This window comes from Dysidea avara, chromosome 2, assembly GCF_963678975.1.
Source record: "Dysidea avara chromosome 2, odDysAvar1.4, whole genome shotgun sequence".
NCBI lineage: Eukaryota > Metazoa > Porifera > Demospongiae > Dictyoceratida > Dysideidae > Dysidea > Dysidea avara.
In genome coordinates this window covers 33,613,807-33,637,100 of record NC_089273.1, presented here as the reverse complement: position 1 = coordinate 33,637,100, position 23,294 = coordinate 33,613,807, and the positions used below count along the sequence as shown (strand labels likewise).

Sequence of the window (23,294 nt, the reverse complement as noted above, 5' to 3'; positions counted from 1 at the left end):
TAGTGAATTACCATTTCTGACAATAAATTCAGCGCTAAACTTCACAGTTTAGCGCTGAATTTATTTCAGAACTATACCCTATGCTAAAATGTACAGTATGCATACATCACGCAATTACTGTGACATCATGTCCTACCTCCTCTGGAGTGAGGTCAACTTGTTTACTATTAAGTAAATGGTAAATGGCTAGATTGTTAAGAGGTATGGTCTTGCTATTATTCAACACCTAGATCTTTATTTATGGGTGTGGTCGCAAACCTAGGGATCTCAATCACGAAGTTGCAGATATCTAGCTAGCATACCTCTTATAGTAGAGCCAGGACTGAAGCACTTCTGAAATCCAGCTCTGAAATAATTGTGTGGCATCTAAAATGCTGCTGAAAGAAAGTGTTGATACGGAAAATTAATGCCTCGGTATGGTTTTGTTGGATGAAGAAGACAAGAAGCCTGATTGAAGAGAAAAACAAGGAGCAGAAGGCCTACACTCATCAGAACCCCAAAAGGCATATCCCACTGGTGAGTTTGTTGTTGTGGCATAAAATGGTGGCTGTATGCTGCATTGTTTGGCCTCTTGCCTTGTGACTGTGGTCAGGCAGGAAGTGAGGTAGTGAGACTAAAATTCCAGTTTTTGTGATCTTTTTAAAATTCTATATCTGGCTACCTGTAAGTATTTTGTCATATTTAACGCTGTATTATACATTATATGGACTAGTACTAACTCGTAAAGGTGATTTTCATCATGTAAGATGTCTCTAGGATGATCTTCAAAACCAGAATTTTAGATGGCGTACAAATTTTTTGGGGGCAATTCCTACTTAAACGGTACTACCATACCGCTTGATAGTATCTACCACAACCTAGCTATTTCCAAGGTAATAAATAAATGGTTTTAGATTATAATTATTATGTCAATATATGTGACCGAATTTGACAAAACCACCAGGCTCCACACACATCCAGTTTTATGACTTTGAGAGATCATAACTCAACATAGGAATATGCTATCATCTTCACGTTTTGACCAGTGATGTTGCAATGGTATGAAAGCATTCTGTGACAATTTCAGGTCAATAGCATGCTGGCAGGTCATGACTATAGTCAAGGAATCGGATGTGTGTGGAAGCCTGGTTTTGTCAAATTTGCTCACATAGTTTGAAATAAAATTCTTGCAGCAAAGATGTCAAAACAAACATTGAGAAACAAACAATGTATTGTAGCATTTACACCAACCTATTCTTAAGTTTCTTATTTGGATTACACTTGAGTTTTGTTATCACATGTTTCGCCAAAAGATTATGCTGTTCAAGATCTTCTAAGACACAAGAGCAATCTTGTTCATCTTCAAACAAATTTATGTGCCTGTAAAATGCTATGCCTTCTAGCATAGTGATATCCAGTGAGTCTGTTAGTGTAGAACCTGAAATATAATACAATATTACTACAGGATTATATGAAAGGCAAAAGCTTGTATTTCCTGAAGTAAGGTTTATCAATACTTCTAACTAGATATACAGTTCAGTGTAAAAATAAGTTATCTTTGTTGTGCTTGTCAAGGGTTGCTTTATAATATACCAACTATGTAATTTTTAACAAAGTGGAAAATAAATATCAGAGATTTCCCCAGCAAAATAAAGTGGAGTGGTAAAACTGTCAATTTGCTACCAACATCAAAGTCAATTTGTTAATTATACACATTCTTTTTTACCACATCAAAAGAATTTTGAATAAAGTAGTTTACAAACCCAATAACAGCCAAATTCTCAGCGACCATAAGCCAAATTGCTGAACCATGTCATGCTAACCACAAAACTACTTGGCTAAATGCTTGCTATAAACTAATGAGCTCAACTATGTTATTTCATAGGAGGCAGAAAGGTTTTAGAGTTGAGGAGACCAAAATTTATGTTGATAGTAGTACAAAGCACTTCCAGCATGTAAAGCATTCTACATGTAATTCTAGGGACACCCCTATTGCCATGTCCATTTTATAACTAGTGCATTTTGATATGAAACGACCCCCCCACCCCGAGATTAATGATTATTCATTTACATATAATACAGTTTATAGCAATACAAAATATTATTCTGTGGGTGAGTTATGATGCAATGCCACCATATGGCAGTAGTGGCTGTAAATGGATTAACAAAACTAGCAAAAGAAACCAACCATAAAGATAATTACGATTACTTAGTAAGGGAGCTAGTCAAATACATTGACAGTTTACTGTACTTGTTGGGACTGATTTTAGTATATTTGTACTTTCTAGTTCATTTACAAACCCTAACTATTAGGGCCCTACAGGATAAAATGCGACTGGGTTTGCAAAAAGGGATCTTCTACACACACCCAATTTACCAACTTTGACAACTCATAACTTCAGATTGGAAATGGCTATTGACTTGACATTTGGTCAGTGGTGTGCGCCAACATAGTTTAGTGAACGCCGAGTTAATGTTTGTTGAACATTAAGTTATGGCCTTTGAAGTTCATAGAATTGGATATGTGTGGAAAACCCTTTTTCGCAAGCTGTTCACAACTAAACACTGCTAGACTTTTCGTCCATGAGCCGTGTAGTTGATGTCACTGACAATTCATACGCTTTTCATAGGTACAAGTGCATGAAACATTACGTTTCATACACAAAGCATTGTTTCATACAAGTTTCATTGTACATTCATGGAAATAATCTGTCCATTAAATATGCATCAAATGTATGAATTTTTAATATTTCATAGAAACACATTGAAATTTCATGCACGAAAATTCTGCTAGTGAATAGCCCCATCAATGAGGTGGTCTGATGTATTATAGGAGAGAGGAGAGAGTATAAAGGAGAGAGTATTCAACAAACCGATATTGTATAATTATGTACAAATTTTTGGGGTATGTCATTTTTGCGAATCGACAGTTTTAAGAATTTTCATGGTCTTATCTTCAAGGATCACTCATTTTTCACTGAGGTTACGTATTAGAACGCATAGAGGTAATTACTCCTGATAATCGTTAATGTTAGAGGATGAAAATTTTGTGGACAGCCAAGCAATTACGAAATCTGCCTTCCTAACTCTATTAACCTAAAACCATACATACATGAACAGAAAGTTTAGAGAAATAACTGCACAAGTCTCTGTATAGTATTGATAACCATGATGGTTACACTCAGACCAGGCCTCCACATGGAACAAAATGAACCACTGAAACACAAACACAAAACGGAATGAATTATCAATACCAGTTTATTATCATCGACACTGTGTGACATGCAGCTTGTTTAGTCCTTGTTTCTTTACAATATCACTTGGAGGTATGGCAACACTAGATCGGATTGCATTGCCACTGGAAACTTTTAAGGCACAAGGATGAATGTACATTGGTGTTACCGTCTGCTCCACTTTGGCTTTAAAGGAGATAGATAGCTAGTTACAGGCACTCTAATATGCACTCGTGCCAGTGGCATAACAGTATATTTATGTAATTTATGCATTTAAAATCAGCACATACCAGAGCTGTCAGATTCAGAAATCTCCCTTTTCTTGTTTGCAGATGGTTTCACTATATGAAATTATAAGACACTTACTCACACACAATCTTAGTGATGTACATGGTATGAGCATTATCAAATGCATGTGTTATGCAGTAAAATATGGTATATACATCCGTTGCGTAAGTCTGGATACAACTGTGCAATGCTTTAAATATTAATATCATGGACATGTGTATGGGTGTAAGTGTTGCATGGCCGAATGGCTAGTACCTGGGCATGGCAAAAAGTCTGGCTACGCCACTAACAACACAGAAAGGAGGGCTATGATTTGTGCATTGTACACACTACATTATGCTATAAGGCACACGATGGGCTTAAGCAATGTCTAAACTGTGCAAAAATCAAGTCCGCATACTTGGCTATTAATGACTTATGTTTGTACAAAGTGGAATATGTGACCAGATCTGCGAAAACCCAACACAATCTCGCAAGCCTAATTTCGCAGACTGGACTCACTCACTGAGTTGGAAACAGCTTTTAAACAATAATCCAGACATTCTTGCAACACTGGAGACACCACTATCAAGCTACAACTGCTGATACTGCTCTTCCTTACAAGTCAACAAACTAACGCACGCACTAATTAATTAGAATACACTTACGATACATGTGATAAAGGCTATTGTTGTAGCTTAGATGTTTTCCTTTGTTGCTCCAGTATTTAGCATTAGTGTTAGGGCTATAGTGATGAGCCAGTTTAATATGCATAGCCCCATCACCTCGCTGGGCGGTGCCACCTATAGCTACCCTGCTAAGAATTATTACTGACTCATCTCTACAACCCTAACACTAGTGCCAAAGCAATAAAGGAAAACATCTACGCTACAACAATAGCCTCTATCATGCTTTATCACTGCTAGTACTTGTGTATCGTAAGTGTATTCTAATTAATTAGTGCATGCACTAGTTTGTTGACTTGTAAGGAAGAGTAGTATCAGCAGTTATAGCTCGATAGTGGTGTCTCCAGTATTGCTAGAGATGGATAATGTCTGGACTATTGTTTAAAAGCTGTTTCCAGCTCAGTCTGTGAGTCCAGTCCACGAAATACATTAGGCCGATAACCATTACTAGCCATTATTAATAGCGCTGTGAAGGCCGTCACTATTCAGTGGACTGGACTACTGAATTGACATATTAGGGTTTTTGCACATATTTTGGTTAGATTTAGAGTCTTGCTAGTTAGGGAACCTATATCTCACCGCTAAATTCTGAATACAAGCAGTGGAGTTTTAATACTTCACCAACTACAGTTTGTTTGCTATACAGCACTCATGGCTTATTCCTTACCCTGGTGTCGAGGTGTGTAGTAAGTGCTACAGTGAATGCAACAGCAATAGTTAACCAGCAACCAGTTAACAATGTCCTTAGAGATAGCCTTGCTTTGAGAAGCAAGTTTAATAGTTTCGCATGGCCAGACCTCTATTTCAGTACAGGCTGAGGGTCTGATTATTCAGCACAGGTGCTTATAATCTCTAATTGATACTGTATAGCCTAAATATTTCGAGGAGAAATATTTTCAAGATTGAGAAATGTAAAAATAAAATTTCCGCAGCATTGAAAGTGATCTTATATGCAATATATGGAAGTCTAAATTTTTCAAGGATAAAATTTTGGTTGTTGGCCACCAAAAAAATCAAAAAAGCAAAAATTTCCTCCCTAGGCTATATGATAAGCCCCTGTACTAAATAGAGGTCTGGCCACAAGAGCTCCTCACTAAGTATATTTCTAAGGACATCGTCAACTGGCAAGTTGATTGCTAGTTGAGCATTCCCTGCAGTGTCAAAATCTGTATTTGTGACCTAATTTTAGAAAACCGTCGATATCCGCACAATTTTCAAAATGCATTTTATTTGTTCTTTGTTTTCTACAGGGACAGAGGAATGGACTAGCCAAGTTTCAGCTTCCTAAGTTAAGCAGCGTTGGAAATACAGCACTAAACAGCTGGACGAGCAAATAATTTGACATGTACAGAAGCTATCGAGAAAAGAATCTACAGGTGCTTACATAAACCATCATAACTTACTGATACAACGACGTACGGAATTGAATCATGGCTCATTGTGTTTGCCATGAATTTGTGCATCCACCAAGGTATAGTTTTTTTCCCCAGGCATGCTTTTTTGTTCGAGAAGGAAGGAAAATTCATTGAAAAACGATCGTCGGTAAATTCTTTCGTCACCGCAACGTAAACAAACGTCTGTAACTTTGGAATTATTTCGTGTATGGAGATGAAACAAAGATTTTGTACTCCTTATGGATAGGCGAACATGATGATGCCCAGGATTTATCCATTGGCAGCTTAATTCGCCCACCAGCAAGGCGATACAAACTTGCATAATTTTTTTTATGGAGCTTGCATTTTTTACCCATAGTTTTTAAATGCGTTTTATTACAAAAGTACTGTTGTGCGTATATCAACAGTTTTCCAAATTTCGGTCACATATAGTGTAACAAGCAGTAGCAAAATTATGAAGACAGTTTTCACGTATGTATTCAACATGTAGGCTGCAGGTTCTCTTTAAAATAGCAAGAAATAGTAAATCCAACCACAGAACGTGCAAAAACCAAAAATATGTCAGAATCCAGTCCAGTAGTCCAGTCCACTAAATAGTAATAGCCTGTCGTATAATGAGAAGTTGTTTCTGGTCAATGTTTGTTTATAGGCCCTACTATCAAACATAACCAGTACATTAACTACAATAGCAATAATGTTGACAAGTAAATAATTGGGTACTCACTTGCTACATCTAAAGATTCTTCAGCCTTGCTTGCAGCTGCACTTAAAACTTGATTAATTTCTGTAACTAATGTCTTCAGTGATGAATTATACTCCTCCATTGCTGATAACAATTGTAGAAAAGAATTGTTATTTCCATTAATTAAATCTTTTTCAATTTTATTATCTAAAAAATAGTCAGCTGCCTGTGGCGCGGTTGACTTCGCTTTCAGTTCAGCTTTAAGATCACCAGAGAAAAGACCGTTTTGGTTTAATGTTGCGAGAAACACAACATCTTTCATAGGTAATGAAGTAACCAGCTTCACATTAAAGTCTTTCAGAACTTTTAAGTAGTCCATTTTTGACAGAATTCTGTTGTAATATAGCACAAGATAACACATTGTAAAAACACAATTTAAAGTGCAGAATGTTTACATAGTGGATTATAGTGCTTGGTATATGTATATACATGCATGTAAAGCCTGAGATTGACATGTCACATGATATGAGCATTCGTGAAATAAATGGTGTGAAATAAAATGGCAGAGAAGAGTACAGCACAAGGTAATGCTTGGGGACTCTGGTCACTTGGACTACGGCAACGTAAGATATAACACATGTATAAATAAAAGTTTATTGTTTGATAAAAGTTTTGATAACAAGTCTACAAATGAAAATGAAATCACGTTTGTAAATGTAGGAAGAAATACCCTTGTTACAGGTAGCTAGAGTGTCTTGTAGTAGTGACTGCGCCACTGTCAGAAAGCTTTATAAAAATAGTGTATGTTCTATAACTTAATGAGAGTGAACTTATTGAAATACATCAAGATGCAATTAAGTTGCTTCTATATAAGGGTAAATTACAAAAACAGCACACTTGTATATATAGAGTGTGGCCCCGACTAGACATTGGGTGACCTGCAGTTCGAATCCTGGGGTTGGAGGGATTTTTTTCCTTACTTTGGCCCCTTTTCTGTTACACCTTTTCAGTCAGTCAGTCAGTAAGTCAAGTCATTAGATCTAAGTCCCTGAAATTAGGTTAGATAATCCTAAGGCTGCAGCACATGTTGCTGTCAGACCTTCAGTGCTGGTCACTGTAAAGTGCTAATAATAATAATAATAATAAATAATAATACCCATTGTCCAGGATTAAAGTACATGAATATCACTGTTTATTTTTATTAGTCAGCAGCCAGCAGCTTAAGATCATGGCCTGGATATAGCAACAGCTAAAACTACACAATCATACAGTATGGTAGTACTGTATATTAGGATCATGGAGGTTTGGGCTTTTCTGGCCAATAAAAGTCACCCTAAACCAGCCCCATTCTGGTATCTTGGCAGTATTGGTTAGCTGTAACCAAACCTAAAAGTGCTTTCAGTACGACCCTAAATGATTCCAATAGATTGTTACAAAATTTTTATTCAGTGGAAAATTCTACTGACTAACTGCCTGCCTGCCTGATTCCTTCCAACAAGGGTAACTTGATAACGGCTAAGGCTACGGGCTTGAATTTTTCACTGTTCAACGTCGCTTCAATGTTACTTCATTTCAAGACGTGCCTTTTGGCATACCGCAGTACATACAATGCATGCATCATGGACTTACCAATGTCCTCCTTTGTTTTATGCTGACAACTCAAGGTGTCATTACATGGTAGCGCAATGCACGGCTTCTGTACATTTATAAATGGGAATCATCCATATTATCTGTGGTGACTGGATTAATTGCATAGGCTCTCACTGTTCTTCATTTGTAATGCTGTGTGACGGGCTGAAAGCAAAGCGTAATGGCCATCACTTTCGAGTCAGTAATTGATGGTTGGAGTGCACAAATCATCTGTATTCTTCACAGTGACTGGATTGATTGCTGAAAGCAAAGCTGAACATAGCTGAAAGCAAAGTGTAACAGCCATTTCACCTTCAAGTCAGTAATTGATAGCTGGGGAGCACATACAAATGAAAACATTAACCCTGGCACCATCCTTTCTTTTGATATGGTATGCGCGAGTTCACTAGTCAATAAAGTAGGGAAACAAGGAAAGTCACCTATACCTGCAGATATATTAGTGAACATTTAATTCCTAATTCAGTCATGGGTATAGACTGAATTAGGGATTAAATGTTCACTAGTATATCTGCAGGTGTAGGTGACCTCCCTTGTTTCCTACTTTTTTTTCCTATGGTCCCTAATCGAACTTAAAATTCCTAATTTTACAGTGATCTTTTCTACAGGGCTTTGTTGAAAGTTTAACAACGGAGCAGTGCCATAATAACAGTGAAAACGTTTTCACACCAAGTAGATATCACATCTGATCGGATCAGCAACAGCACCCAGAACCACACAACCTGGAACTAGAATTTTACGTCCTCGGTTATTTCTATAGTTTAGTCCTAATCCAATTAAGAAAAAAATCAACTAAAACCAACTCACTTAGAGCAGTATCCCAATATTATTACAGTATGAAAAGCTTCTAGCATCCTAGTGTGCCTATAAAAAACTAATTATATAGTATTTCATCCACAATAAAATTTGGCATAAAACCCAGTTGTCAATTTTGGACAGATAAACAACCTCTGGTATGCTTTTGATATACATGAAATCACTAAGAAATGACAAAATAATTTCACCTTTGCAAAGTTAGTCACATAACGAAGTGGGAATCATTATCATCTATATCAATGACTGCAAACCAGTGCAAATTATACATGGATATTAGACTTCACTTCTCTCTTGTACCACTGGCACATCTTCCTTCAAGTAACAAATAGCATCCACAGAATTTATAGGACAGAACATAAATGTGACTGGATCTACAAAAACCGTTCTTATTGCCCAAGACAGAAAGTTTGATTTTTTCACACAAACACAAAGCTTAATGAATGCACTATCAAGTTTCACTGCCACATTCGACCAGAGTGAAGCGGTCTGCTTTTGCTGGCTGCTTTTTTAAAGCACAGTGGTGAGCCGTACAAGTGATCTGGGGTCTTGATGGAGCCCTGGCCAACCAGAAGATAGCTGTGTGTCACTGTACAGCTCTGTGGTGCTGGACAATGACCTGTGCTGTAAATTTCCTTTCATTTTAGCCAGTTCTGAGCCCTGAATGGCCATAACTTGGCCTAATTCATCCCAACACGTTTCTTTTCAATTTTTGAACACCATCTTTCCCACTTTCCAGGGCCCCCGCCTCCCACCCTTCTGGAGCTCGCCTAATACAGACAACCTCGGTTTAAAAACTATCTGAAACTTAGCTGTTGACTACTTCTTCAGTGGATGATCAGGAAGCAGGGCGGCCCACAGGGGGGGGGGGGCAACTGGGGCATTTTGCCCCGGGCCCCAGCCTGGAAGGGGCCCCAGGAGACCCCATGAAGGGCCCCCTGAATACCTGTTTAAAAGATCGATATACTCTAATAGAGCAGTCAGATCTAAATACTGTATTAGAGCAGTCACAGTATTCTTCAGAGGAGCAGTGTAGCAAGCTTATAGATAAGGAGATATGGTTGGTGATGGGTAGTTATTGTCATTGCCAGCAGGTTGTGACCTTTGTTTTTTTTTTTTTTTTTTTTTTGGTCTTCACCTTACAACTTGGGTGAAGGGCCCCACTTTAACTCTTTGCCCTGGGCCCCTTAATTTCTCTGGGCGGCCCTGTCAGGAAGATAAGAAATTGTTGTGAAACGTGTGAAAATTTGGTATGCGTAGCTACCACCATTGGCCAGCTACAATACTCTGAATATTTAAAGCCGACATTTCTCGATACTTTTAAATGGGCGATAAGACCGGTTTTCCCAGAGACAGTCACAAATCTTGTCACAGCCAGTTTTTTCTACATTTTCCCTTAGATATATATTTGAAGCGAACATATACACTGTAACACAACCTACAGTGTTCTCCTATCCCACCTGATGATGACGTCATCAAGCTATCAATTACCATTTACAAACTATATGTGTGCAGATTATTTGTGACTGGATCTGCAAAAACCTGACACAATCATGCAAGCCTACAGTACATTTACAGTATAAAACACTGAATACAATGGGTGAAACACTTACATAATATTTTTAAAATTCCATAAATTTTTTGAATGCTTTTTCTTAATGAAGAAAGGGACTAACAATAGAAACTAGAAATGTATCAATTCCACATTTCTGATCTATTCCGATTTCAATCCAATCTAACAAATTTATTACCAATCCACCGATACTGTACCAATCTGACATCAACTATATCATCATGCTGTTGATGTATAGTCTATTATATTGTTTTTGCTTGACCTGCTACAACAAGCTCATAGGATTTTATTCAGTGCCAGAATATTAACCACACTAGCCCAGTAACATGGTTAGGAACGGTACGGCACAGCTTGGTAAATGTGCAAGGTGAACAGCATCTGTACCGTGCCCAATCGAACCAAGCCAGCCCACCCAATTATTACAGGCCAGCATGGTATGGTACAATAATTTATTATTATTATTATTAATGTTTTACAGCACATAGGTACTGAAAGCCAATGGCAGGTTCTGCTTTAAATTTATTCATTAGGCACATTAAATTATACTCATAGAAGGAAACTAGAAGCACTATTAGACAAGAAAGCCATGCAACAGTTACAGAACCGCTTGTTGTCATGTTGGTTGCTGTTACTTCGATTTGCCAGACACATGGCGAATATACAGTTCTATGCCACCGCTTATCCATTGCCGTTTCTTACTGAATTGTTAAGATGAAAGATTCCAACGTAAGGACAAAAGCTACTTCCATTTTAGTATGGACAATGATTAATATTGTAATTGTCACTTACACAAATCGGGGAATGTAGCGAATGAGAATGCATAGTGTGAACAGCAGCTACAATGGGCCGTACCAAGCCGAGTCGAACCAAACCATGCCATTGTGTTAACATGAACGCAGTGTAAGTATTGTTACAAGAGCCAGTGCCAGTTGTGGTGTGGCCATATATCTTTATAGTTATAACACGCTTACGAGGGATATGACTAAAATATATGCACGACTCACGATAGTGTGCAGCGCTTGAATCAGAGTACATATATTTAGTCATATCCCGAGTAATCGTGTTATAACTGTTATATTCTACACCCCAGTAGATGAAACGATTATAGGTAGCAATTTATAGTGAAACAGCACCTGTTGAAGATCAAAATCAGTAGAAATCCTCGATGGATCAGACGTTTTAAACTCCTTGGGTCTGTTGCAACGAAAAAGATATTAAAACTCCACTTAAGTAGGCAAATAACAAGGTTTTTATTAGAGATTTATCAATCTAGTATCAGATCGGCTGCCGATCTGAATGATTTGAGCAAAATTGGAAGTACCAATTTCCGTGTATACACCAATTCGATTCCGATCTTTCTGACAACAAAGTCTAACTTCATGTCTTCAAGCATACTGAGCTTACACTATCATTTCTCTTCTTCATGTCAGGAGAGTAGACTAAAAAAACTTGGCTATGATATGAGCAGTCATACAATTACATGTTGATTTATTGTACCATTCATGTAGTGAAACTTGAACCTACCAACCTATGAATAGTGCTAATTTAAATGAAGAATGGAAGTAAGGCAATTGGATACTGTGCTACATAGAGTATTCCGAGCTTAAGTCTTGGTAGCAAATTATTATTATTTTGTGGGTGCTTTATTGTCTGTGTTGTGTAATTGTTTTCTCTCTAATGTCTTTATTTCCTATGCAATAGATACAATACAATTCCAATGATAATAATACACTGTATTAACATATCTATACCAAATTAATGCAATATTCAGGCTCGTCCCATAATGCTGACAGCATCGGTCTAGTTGGTAGGGAGTGTGGATATGATTCATCCCAACTGTTATACTGCTTCAGACAAGTAAGTGCAGAACTGAAGCTGTGGATATTCATTCCAGAGCGATCCATCAGCTTAATGTATTGGCCAAATTCATAGCCTAGTATTGTGACTTCCTGTGGTGGTGGTACTGCTGCTTATGGTTTCTGTTAATCTTTGAACTGATCAATAGCTAAAATGAGGTACTTTAGGGTAGTGTACATATGTAATAATGCATTTGTAGAGTGAGTATAACTATATCACCCTGAACATAGCCGTTGGGTGTACATAATTACTGGTGAAGTGCTCAATGTCACTGTCATAGTTTAGTGTCGTCTGTATAAAGGAATTTTCAATTGTACATGTTGGTGCTGTGTAGTGGCATCATCAGGATACAAAAGCATGAAAGGAACTTGCTCTTTGTATTCGGCAGTACTGAACCAGGGTCCATATTATTTGCACAGAAAATAGATTAGGTATGTGAGTATCGTTGTGACATTGTGTACAGCAATTTGCATCATTTAAATAGACAGTTGGAATCATTCCAGGTATGTTGAACACCTCAGTTGCTGCAGTCTAAATCAATATGAAAATCTGATTTTGGCAGTAACAGTTGGATCACCAATATGGTTTCTGTAGGTCTAGAAATTGTGGCGATGTTTGATCAACAGTGGCTTCTGCTTGGCCACTATGATTATGGAGACAATAAGTTAATGAAACAGCCATAATGTTACATAAATGACTTGTCTTGTTTGTAGGAAAACTTCTTGCCTTTGGTGTTCTGCAAGCTGAGTGTGTCTTCTTCTGGCATTTTCCTTTTGCCTTCTTCTTCATTCATCACCTTGTTGTGGCATTTTATTGGCCCTGCTTATATGATATACAGCTCTCTTCTCTTTCTTAGTGTTTGTTCTCTGTCCATTTCACTACGAAGTTATCAGTACACAGCAAATGTGGCATGACAAATGGTTTTGCCGGTAAACCACGTCGGTTATTGGTCATGTGATAGTGGGGGCAAAACTTGTAAGATTTCTTTTGTATTTGTTCATACTTTACTGTCAACGACAAATCTTATGTGGGCAACTCGCTAGTGTAATAAGGCTCAATAATATTATACCTATGTAACACTGACATATACTAACTCAGGATATTTATAACTGACGTGAACTGTTGCCAATCATATCACTTTATTGTACGCATGCGTGTATTTTTGTTAATTACCCCTTAGACACAAAATAAAGTTGGTTGTGCCATTATTGCTCTGTTGACAAGTGCCATTAATAGCAGCCCACGCTGTGACGCTATAGGGGGCTCACCCCAATGAATAAACTAGCTATAAATGCCTTTGATCTGCACACACCCCATACCACAAATAAGTTAGAGTAACTGGTCATTCAACAGACGCCATCACATGGACATTGTTATATCAGCCGGACCAGGCTACTAGCTGCAATTTAAACTGCATTACTTTGAAGTATTTGCATTACTTGTACTAGCTTAAAAATTACAGGAACATAGTGCAGCTACTGTGAATTAGAGAGCTGCACTTTTTGAGGCCTTCCGGACCACCAATTAACAGAGCAGTGATACATATGCTGGACAACAAAAGAATTACTTCTACATTGCAAAGAAATGTTATCCTTTTAGCTAACTACGTGTCAGTCCACGCACATCATTCTATGTAGTCACCCCTGTGGTTGGCAACGAGTAGTCAGCCCCTCCCTCCTTCTTTAATGCAGTCATAAAGGTGCCAAGTAGCTAACCTTCAATGCACGGACTATAGCCAGCTACAAAATGCTCAAATTCCAGTGCACAGCTTTGGTAAATGGTTTGTTACGGCACTGGAAGTCATTTTCAAGATTTCCTAATGCATACGTATTAGTAACTACTACAAAATCAAATCACAAATCATAACTGCATTAGCTAGCTAATCACATGCAGGGTTGACTATGATTCTGCAAGTTTTCTGTAGGCTCCCGCCCCTAAATGTCACAGCTATTGTTTTCTTTGCTTCAAATGGCTAAATCAATATTCTTAGGTCTACCAGCTCACTCCAATCTGTACGACAACCATTGCCTTAGCTTATTTAATAAACAATTTTTATAGTGAGTTAAAGCCCTAATGAGTTACACTTGTCAACACTATAGTGCTGCATCATGCATGTTTATTAGTTAGACAATTAGGCATCACCTCCCACCCACACTGCAAATAGATATCCAATGTAACTACAGCGGATGGGTAGTAGTGTCCAGAATTAGATGCAGTCCGTTATTATGTGGTGTCCCAAATTTGAAAACATACTCTATAACACACCCATTTGATTTTTGTAAACAACTCCACCCTTGGGTCACACCCATTTGGTTTATACAATCTGTAGACACTCCACCCTCAGGCCACACCTATTTGTTTTTATGATCTGTAACCACCCTCGGGTGTTGTGTTACAAGTCAGATAAAACCTCATAGGTGTGTTTAAATAACTTATGTACCCTACTCCAGGTCAGGCAGTGGGTGGGGATTTGTAGGGTATTCAGGGTAGGGGCATTTGTAGAACACAACAACCATATTGTTAGTGATTCCCAGGGTAAATTAAATGAATTAGTAGGGGGTTGTAACTTTAAAATTGTCCCCAGAAGTGGGGAATTTGTCATCTAACTTTTGCAAATCCCCACATCTGGGGTAGGTGGGGCGATAACTGGGTGGGGAGTAGCATTGCTTGTTTTTATCTGCTTTACCAGCATTACAGATAGAAAGCACAATTTACAAAAAGCAATCACAACAATAATTTACGCACTATACGCATCACTTACTGCATCAACTAGCACAGACACAGTAGCGCAACGTGGATACTGGTAGCTAGCTATAGTACAAGGGGTAGTCACTTCAATACTGTCTGTTGAAACACTTATGACCGGGATCAAGATTCAATCAAGCGATCAAGGGGCTTTTGCACAGTGAATCAAGCGATAAATATACATCGGCAAATGTGACGATCAAGCACATTTGAAAGCTAACCTTTAGCGACACGACGATTTACTAGGCTTTTACGGTAGACGATCAGCTATATAAGTGAAATCAAGCGATCAATGCAAAATTTCGACGATCAAAACCGGTCGCAACTGGCGGTATGGAAGTGACTACCCCTAGCAGTAGAGTAGTGGTGGTAGTTATGAGACACTTAACTTCAAAGCATTGAAGTTACCTAAAACTGTAACCCTGGTATTTCACACTAATACTATGGGAAAGTGTACCCATAAACTACATTAACCTAAAAATTCAAAAAATTTCCTGCTTTGTGGTGGTCTGTATGATAATTTTTCTGGAACACTGTAGATGTGTGTATTATGAGACATATGGGGGTATTATGAGACGCTGTGCTTGAAAGTTGAATAGTTCATATTTAATTACGGTAGATTTCATATGTAAAGGGTAGCAGGGACACTGTAGACAGTTGAAAAAGATTAGTTGACTTCATATGTCTACTTTACATCTTTGTACTCTTAACTACATAGTGAGTGGCACAAAGAGAATCATCAACAGTATGCCAATATGATGTAGTAAATTTAAGGAGCTATATCATCCCATAATTAGCTTTGTGGTTGACTTCTAATCACTATCTGTGATGATCTGAATAGGTACTATCTCTTTACTCCTAAATCTGCAGAATTTAACCTGCTCAACTGGTTTTAAGCTATGTGACCCATATTACCCCCTGTCCCACAATACCAGCCTCTACTCTACACATGATGTGAATTAGGGGGAAAAAATCACCTTTTATACGCCTTGGCAACTTCGTCGCCGACCAACTGGCTATCACTGTTGTCATTCAACACACAACTTCCTTTTCATATAAGCGTATGACTGCAACGCTCGCACCGCTATCTTGCATCTTGCCTCCTTTTCTCCGTGACGTCGCCACCTACGTACTTATTAGCGCTATCAAAAATATTTATTGTAATTAGAAGAAGAGCACCATCGAAAGGCAGCAGAAATGGTAAGTGACACTTGTGATATTGGCAATTGTTGTGTTCACAATCGTGTTCATAATTGTACTGCGCCATAGATTCGCTTCATACTGATACAAAATCGCGCGGGAAAAACGCGTCTGGCGAAATGGTACATGGAATTCGAAGACGAAGAGAAACAAAAGCTGATAGAAGAAGTTCACTCCATAGTAACCGTGCGTGATGCCAAGCACACCAACTTTGTGGCGGTAAGTGAACTTTAAGTTGGTGTGCAATAATTAGACTTATTTTGTTTATAGTCATTAATGCACCTGTATACTGTCAATTGTTGCTCCGCATAGCCCAATTCATCTATATGGCAAACTTATCACCCTGTGTAACGTTCCAAGTTTGTAATACTGATCATAGCTCATTGCGTTTTTTGCTAAATTACAAATAGCAGCAGTGGTGTGTTAGGTATGTGACCAAATTTCAAGCTGATGCTGTTTTCGCAAGTTGTGGGTGGTTAGATACATGTAATTGAAAAGGCAGTTACATATACACTCTAGACACATTGAATTATAATCTAAAAGGTGGCCTGTGGCATATATGACCAAGGTCAACCATGCAGCAGTAAGGCACATTGTATAAAGAGATGTTTTTTGTTCGGAAGTGGTCATTGTAATAAGGTGAAAGTATTTAATTCATTATTCCATTCCACCATTGCAGTTCCACTGAATCCAAACGCACTTGCCTGTGTGTTGTTGCAAATAACTGGTTCTGTCTGTTCTATTGGGAGTGTCTATAGTATGTGGCCCTGGAGATACTAGTGTTTATTAATGCCATTCATGTGTAGATGTACCAGGTATTTAGTACAGCATTGAGGGTTTCGTGTTATATTCTTTGTATTCGAGGCTGTATTATACAGTGCTGTAGTTCACTTGCTGGGTGCTGGATGGTTGATCTTTAGAACAATGGTGCAGGTGAGTGTGCATGTATATGCTGATGAGATAGGGGCTAATAAGTGTTTTTAACCTGCCTGTCTATTTAACAGTTATTATCATACATATGTCAGTATACCATCTTCAATCTGTACTAATCATGGCAGGCTGTTTATTTCCTGTAATGAGCCTGGCCGGCCCACGATTATATAAACACTCTCAGTACCACTTTGTCCACAATCACTCTTCGCCTCGTGTACTCCTGGGCCTGCTGGCCTTGTTCAAAATGCCAGGTTCAAAATCACTTTTAGGGAGTAGAGACCCGAGCTTTTATACGGAGCTTCACTTTTCATTGTTACAATAATTAATGCCATTGCTTTGTAGACCAAATTTATCATGAGCAGCTGTTGGATCGCCAAAACTTAGTTTTCACAAAGACGGTCACAAATATTGCCATACTCTATCTGACAGTATATTTTGTCTGTAAATTAAAATTGGGCATACAACTTTCAAAATTCCTTTAGAATAGAGTTTTACATGCAAAACGTATTATGGTACACATTATTTGAACACTTGATAAGTTATTGCAAATGCTGCTGAATTTTCAAGTCAATCCATGTTGCATACTGATTATAACCCTATAATTGTCATTTTCCTGGCGAAGCATACCATACCTTGTATTAGCCAACCTGTATGGATATTCACTTAGTAACTATATATCAAAATGCTCCCTATGGTCTAAGGAACTCGGTTGAGGTGTTCTTGTTTACACAGCGCTAACCACAAGATTATTATCAATCACTAAAAGGTTAAATATCAGCTGTAAACATGATTTTGTCTCTATCAAACTAGCTGAGAGTGTATAATACTGCTTCTAATACTGTTCTAAAGCATTAACTCATGGAGTGATCCACTAGTTTCTATGAGTTTTCCACTATCACGCCCATTGAACGTGAGTAAAGGAACACATGGCCACCATGCCATGTCTTTAAAAGGCAGCATGTATCTGTCCCCATTGACACAGTTAGTCTTCTTTCATTCCTTCTTAATGATAGACGAGACATTTTCCATGGTTATGTAACTCCCACAAAATATTTTGCGAGGGATACGTTTATCCAGTAACCAGGACCCTGTGAGCGAGAGGATTTCATTCTCTTTGTTGACCATGCCTGTGTGAACAACAAGCACCTCATAGTTTACACATGTGTTTATAAATTTATTATTTGAGTTTAGCTTACATGCAGTTCTGCTGTTTAGTTAATCTGCATGTTCACATCATTAACATACAGTATGATCATGGAAGTTTGGATCATTCTGGCCAAAAGTATCACTCAAAAACCAGCCTCACAATACCATCCTGGTACGTTGGCAGGTATAAAGTGCCTTCAGTACAACCCTAAAGGCTTCCAGTAGATTGTCACATTATTATTTTTTTTTTATTCAATGGAATTTTCTACTGACTGACTACCTGCCTGCGTGATGGCCTATATAGCTGTAATTTATCATGCTAGCACAACAAAAATGTGAATTATTGGCACACCCCTAGTTGACTCAAGATACTGTAATACAACAGTCACCATAATAGAACAGTCACATGTGTATAACTGTATGCTATAACAAAAAAACCGAACAAACTAGTAAATTATAATGAAGTAGGGATTCAAGCGATAAAAAGTAGTGAAACAAGAGATGAATGATGATATTATGGCATAGCTCGGTGGGAAAATCCCTACTTTGTAATTGAACAAAATGATTGTTATAATATGCAATGTAGGGATTTTCCCACCAAGCTATGCCGTAATACCATCACTCATCTCTTGTTTCACTAGTTTCATCACTTGAATCCTTACTTTATTTTTATATTAATAACTTTTAATATACTAGTTTAGCTAACAAGGCTGGGAAACAGTAGTCATCTTCCTTGTCTAAAAGCACCATGCGTAAACCACACGTGGTTACTGTTTTACTGTCACAAAGCTTGCCAATCAAACAATAAAAATAAATACTCATTAGTGGTGAGCCTGGAGAACAGCAATAAGAGCACAGCATAAATCAACCAGCTGTCTCTACAAGCCTAATCGTTTGGTTTCCAGCAGAGCATACCATAAACCAAAATAGGGCCGTATCAATCAACCTGTACCGATATTCACTTAGTAACTATATCATATGGTACAATAGTACTGTGTAGTAGGGACATCAAAGGTGTGGGAGCAATCCGTGATATAATATAATCCAAAAACCTGCCACGATTTTTCCAAACAACAACATGGCAGGTAAAACCAAGCCCAAAAGTGTCTTCAGATCAACCCAAAATGTTTCCGTCAAGTTGCTACAGATTTTTTTTTAATTGGTCAATGGAATTTTCTACTGCCTGCCTGATGCCTTCAGTCAAGCATAGCGAAAAACTGGCTACAGCTACAGCCCTAACTCTTTTGCAGAAACGTTTCTAGCTCGCTTAAGAAAAAACCTTTGGTATATTGATAAACATACAATACTTGTGCTATTGTCTTACCTTTTATCCTTCTTTACCATGGCCATCAGTCAAGGTTCTACTGCTGAGTGTTAATAGACTACAGTACGGCTTCCATCTATCAGTCTATATTGCATCAAACTATTGAATACACGTGGTCACCAGTTGCACCAAACTATTTGAACACACGCGTACATGACTCGCTGTTGATATCGATCAGTGAGAGCAACTCGTGGTGAACTATATAGCAATGTGTAAGTAAGTCAATAAATATACTGTATTTGACCAGTTAATAGCCTAACTTTCAGTAAGCAAAACCCTGCGGCTACTATGTGAAGGTGGCTACTGTCCGAGGGCAGCTACTATGAGCTTATGTGGCAGCAGCCGGTGGATTTACAAGTGTCTGACCTTGTTTAGCCATCTGTCAATACTGTTATTCATTTTAACTTCTCTCAAAAACGATATTTCTTGGCTTAAAACAACTCCTTTGCCTGGTTTCTGCTTCAAACATGTCTATTCAACACTTGCAATAGTATTTCAGATACAAGCCATGGCTCTTATGACAATAATTCTAGGCTGTAGAGCAGCTACTCTCTGGGGGTGGATATTATGCAAGCCGCGGCTATTAACCGGTCAAATACGGTAATTTATTTAGTAACAATATTAAACCGAGTCAGGTCACCCAGGTCCCGCTTTACAGATTATTCTGGTGTGACCCCACCTGCTAAATTAAATGTGGATGTGTCACTACACATCATAGCGTAGCCCTGAGTCACGCCCACTTACATAAATTACTGTCTGTAGACATGTGCTAAGTTAAATGTGGACATGTTACTACATGTCATAGCGTAGCCCTGCTTCTTTCGTGAGCCATGCCCACTTATGTAAATAACTGTCTAGACATATGGTAGCCACACCCATTCATCAGTCTGTAGGTATGCACGAATCCATTTCCATTATTGTCTGCAGGCTTATGTAGAGCCACGCCCACTGATCAGTTGTTATTGTAGGAGTCATAATCTAGTATAATAGTGCTGTGATTAACTCTTTTAAAATATTGTGAATGGTTTGTGAAAAGCAGGCTATTTAGTGGTCATGAGCTTGCAAAAAACTTCACAAGCAAGTATAAGAAAAAATGGGGATTTTAAATTAGAGTAGGGACAGTGTATAGTGCTGCATAAAAAATACTGAAACAAGCTGGATCAGAGTAGTACATAGTCGTAATGTCCAAATACTGTAAAACAATAGAAGTGGACATCCCTACTGTGCTACAAGAATAATACTTGTATCAAAATGCTAGTGTTGCACTGATAATCAGATCAGTTATTGGAAAACCCATATATCAGCTGTGTGTTTTTTTTTGTTTTTTTATCGGTATCGGATTGGCACCACGATGAAATAAGCAGCAGATACAGATATGTGTGTGTGTTTTGAAATACCTGAAGCAAAACGTAATGGCCACTTCCTAGGCCACTTCAGTAATTGATAGTTGAGGCGCTCAGGTACACTAATCGTCCGTATGTTCCGTGGTGATTGCAGAGGTGCTTCTCCTACTGCTCTTTGTTTGTACACTGTGTAACAGGCTAAACATAGCCAAAACAAAGCATAAAGGCCATTTCACACTTTGAGTCAGTGATTGATAGCTGATGCATGCATTTATTCTGGCACTATCCTTTCTTTTGATGTGATAAGCCTTGGTTCACCAGTCATAATAGTGTTACAAAAAAGTTTAGTCATAGAAAAAAAGTAAGGAAACAATGGAGGTCTACACCTGCAGTGATACTAGTGGACATTTAATCCCACGACATAGACTGAAGTAGTGATAAATATCCATTAGTCAGTGTGTAAGCATCCCTAATCAAACTTAAAGCTCCTATTTTTCCTTATACAATAAGGCTTGCATGATGGAATAAGGTTTATGTAAAGAAATTTAAAACAACACCACCATGAATGCTACACATTAAGACATGATTTTTAATGCCTCATTCCCAAAGTATTGATTGTTATTGTGGTTAATATGGAATGTTAATGGTCCTGCACATAGGGCAGGTACCGATGCTAGTAACAAATATTGCAGCAAAGAGATATAAACAAGTGTTGTAGCAGTCTATATGCCATTTGCTGTCTGATCAGTAGTCTCTGGTTGATTGTACATGCATTTAGTATCCTTGTACATACATGTACTCCTACCAAAAAGACAGCCGGTTGTCTTCTCCGGCCATGATTAGCATTTCAATGTATTTGAAACAGCTCATTCAACCCACTTATTCAGTTAAAACCAGTTTATGTAATAATGGTCTACAAAGTTATCCCAGAAATGGGACGTCTGTGGATACCGTATTTGACTGGTTAATAGCCACAGGTGCTATAACTTTCAGCAAGGAAAGCCCTACAGCTACTATCCGAGGACGGTTACTAATGGATTGTGCTGCAGCAGCCTGCAGTGTTTATATGGATTCAGGAGTGACTGACCTTGTTTAATCATTCTTCAATACTATCATTTTAACTTCTCTCAAAAACCCTTCAATACTATCATTTTAACTTCTCTCAAAAACCGGCTTCTTTTGCCCGGTTTCCAATGTGTCATAACAACACTTGTATCAATACATTCAGATACAAGCCACGGCTCTTATCTGAGAGCATGAAGCAGCTATTATACGAGCCGCAGCTATTAACCAGTCAAATACAGTATGTGCATTTCAAGGCAGGTGCATTGTGCTAAGAACGTTCTACACTTTGTAATCTCACGTAGCCAGATCTCTATTTTAGCTCGGGCTTAACGATAAGTGCCCATGCTGAAAAATGTCTAGTCATTAAACCGCTGACCTCATGAAACTGCATGCTGTAGCTCCCTCACTGAGCTTGCTCAAAGGATATCTTCATGAACTGGCAAGATATCTGGTAACATCACTGTCACATTCTTGCAGCATTACAGGATGAGAAGTAAGTGCTGCATCGAGGCTGTACAGCCAAAATTGTTTAAAAGACAGTTCTTGGATATTTTATTGCCTGTATTCAGTGTTTAGAAGTGGGTTGCAGGTTCTCAAATGACCATTTACTGGCGAGACTCAATAAATCCAACCACTAACATCCAAAAATATGTCAGTCCAGTAGTCCAGACCACTGAATAGTAACCCCCTTTTTGACACAGTTACATGTATATCCTATACAAGCAGCTAACCTAGCAAATATCTTTCAGTCTATACTGAGCCTTTAAGAATAGTAGTAATCTTTACCTTCAACTCCAACGGATGTCAAGTAGTGTTATAACATTTAGTATGGAAAACCTCGATTATGTGTTATTATTCCTCAAGGCCTCTTGTGTATTGGGTTGATTACTCTGTATGTGTATCAGAACTGTGTGTATTTTGTTGTGTGTAGTTTCGTAACTTCAAAATAGTCTACCGACGATATGCCGGTCTGTACTTCTGTATCTGTGTGGATGTGGAGGATAACAACCTTGCTTATCTGGAGGCCATCCATAACTTTGTAGAGGTGCATTTGGTATAGTGTGGTGTGAGTGCGTGCGTGTGTGCGTGCGTGTATGTGTATTGTAGTGTGCTTTGGTATTGTATATACATGTAAATATTTAATTTCATTACACTACTTACATGTATCCTCTACCAACAGGTGTTGAATGAGTTCTTCCATAATGTTTGTGAACTAGACTTGGTATTCAACTTCTACAAGGTCTATTCTGTTGTGGACGAGATGTTCTTGGCAGGAGAAATTCGTGAGACTAGCCAATCAAAAGTGCTCCAACAACTCCAATATCTCAACACACTTGATTAACCTCTAGCATACAATAAATGTTATTTAATATGTATATTTTCATGATTGTTGTTTGTTTGTTTGTT

General features: G+C 38.2%; 2 protein-coding genes across 2 annotated transcripts in view; one reads left to right on the top strand and one right to left on the bottom strand.

Annotated features, from left to right (window-relative positions):
• LOC136247116 (NACHT, LRR and PYD domains-containing protein 3-like) overlaps nucleotides 1–16,004 on the bottom strand; it is a 21,741-nt gene extending 5,737 nt beyond the window's left edge. Inside the window, exons 1-4 of the mRNA XM_066038742.1 lie at nucleotides 15,854–16,004; nucleotides 6,284–6,633; nucleotides 3,503–3,553; nucleotides 1,231–1,417 (exon numbers count right to left, since the gene is read on the bottom strand). Coding sequence (XP_065894814.1) covers nucleotides 1,231–1,417; nucleotides 3,503–3,553; nucleotides 6,284–6,620 — 575 coding nt within the window. The 5' untranslated portion in view covers nucleotides 6,621–6,633; nucleotides 15,854–16,004. The remainder of the gene's footprint in view (nucleotides 1–1,230; nucleotides 1,418–3,502; nucleotides 3,554–6,283; nucleotides 6,634–15,853) is intronic.
• LOC136247117 (AP-2 complex subunit sigma) lies at nucleotides 15,920–23,294 on the top strand. Its single transcript, XM_066038743.1, has 4 exons — nucleotides 15,920–16,076; nucleotides 16,146–16,295; nucleotides 22,819–22,932; nucleotides 23,068–23,294. Exons 1-4 carry the CDS (start codon nucleotides 16,074–16,076, stop codon nucleotides 23,227–23,229), a joined length of 429 nt encoding a protein of 142 aa, XP_065894815.1. The 5' UTR covers nucleotides 15,920–16,073; the 3' UTR covers nucleotides 23,230–23,294.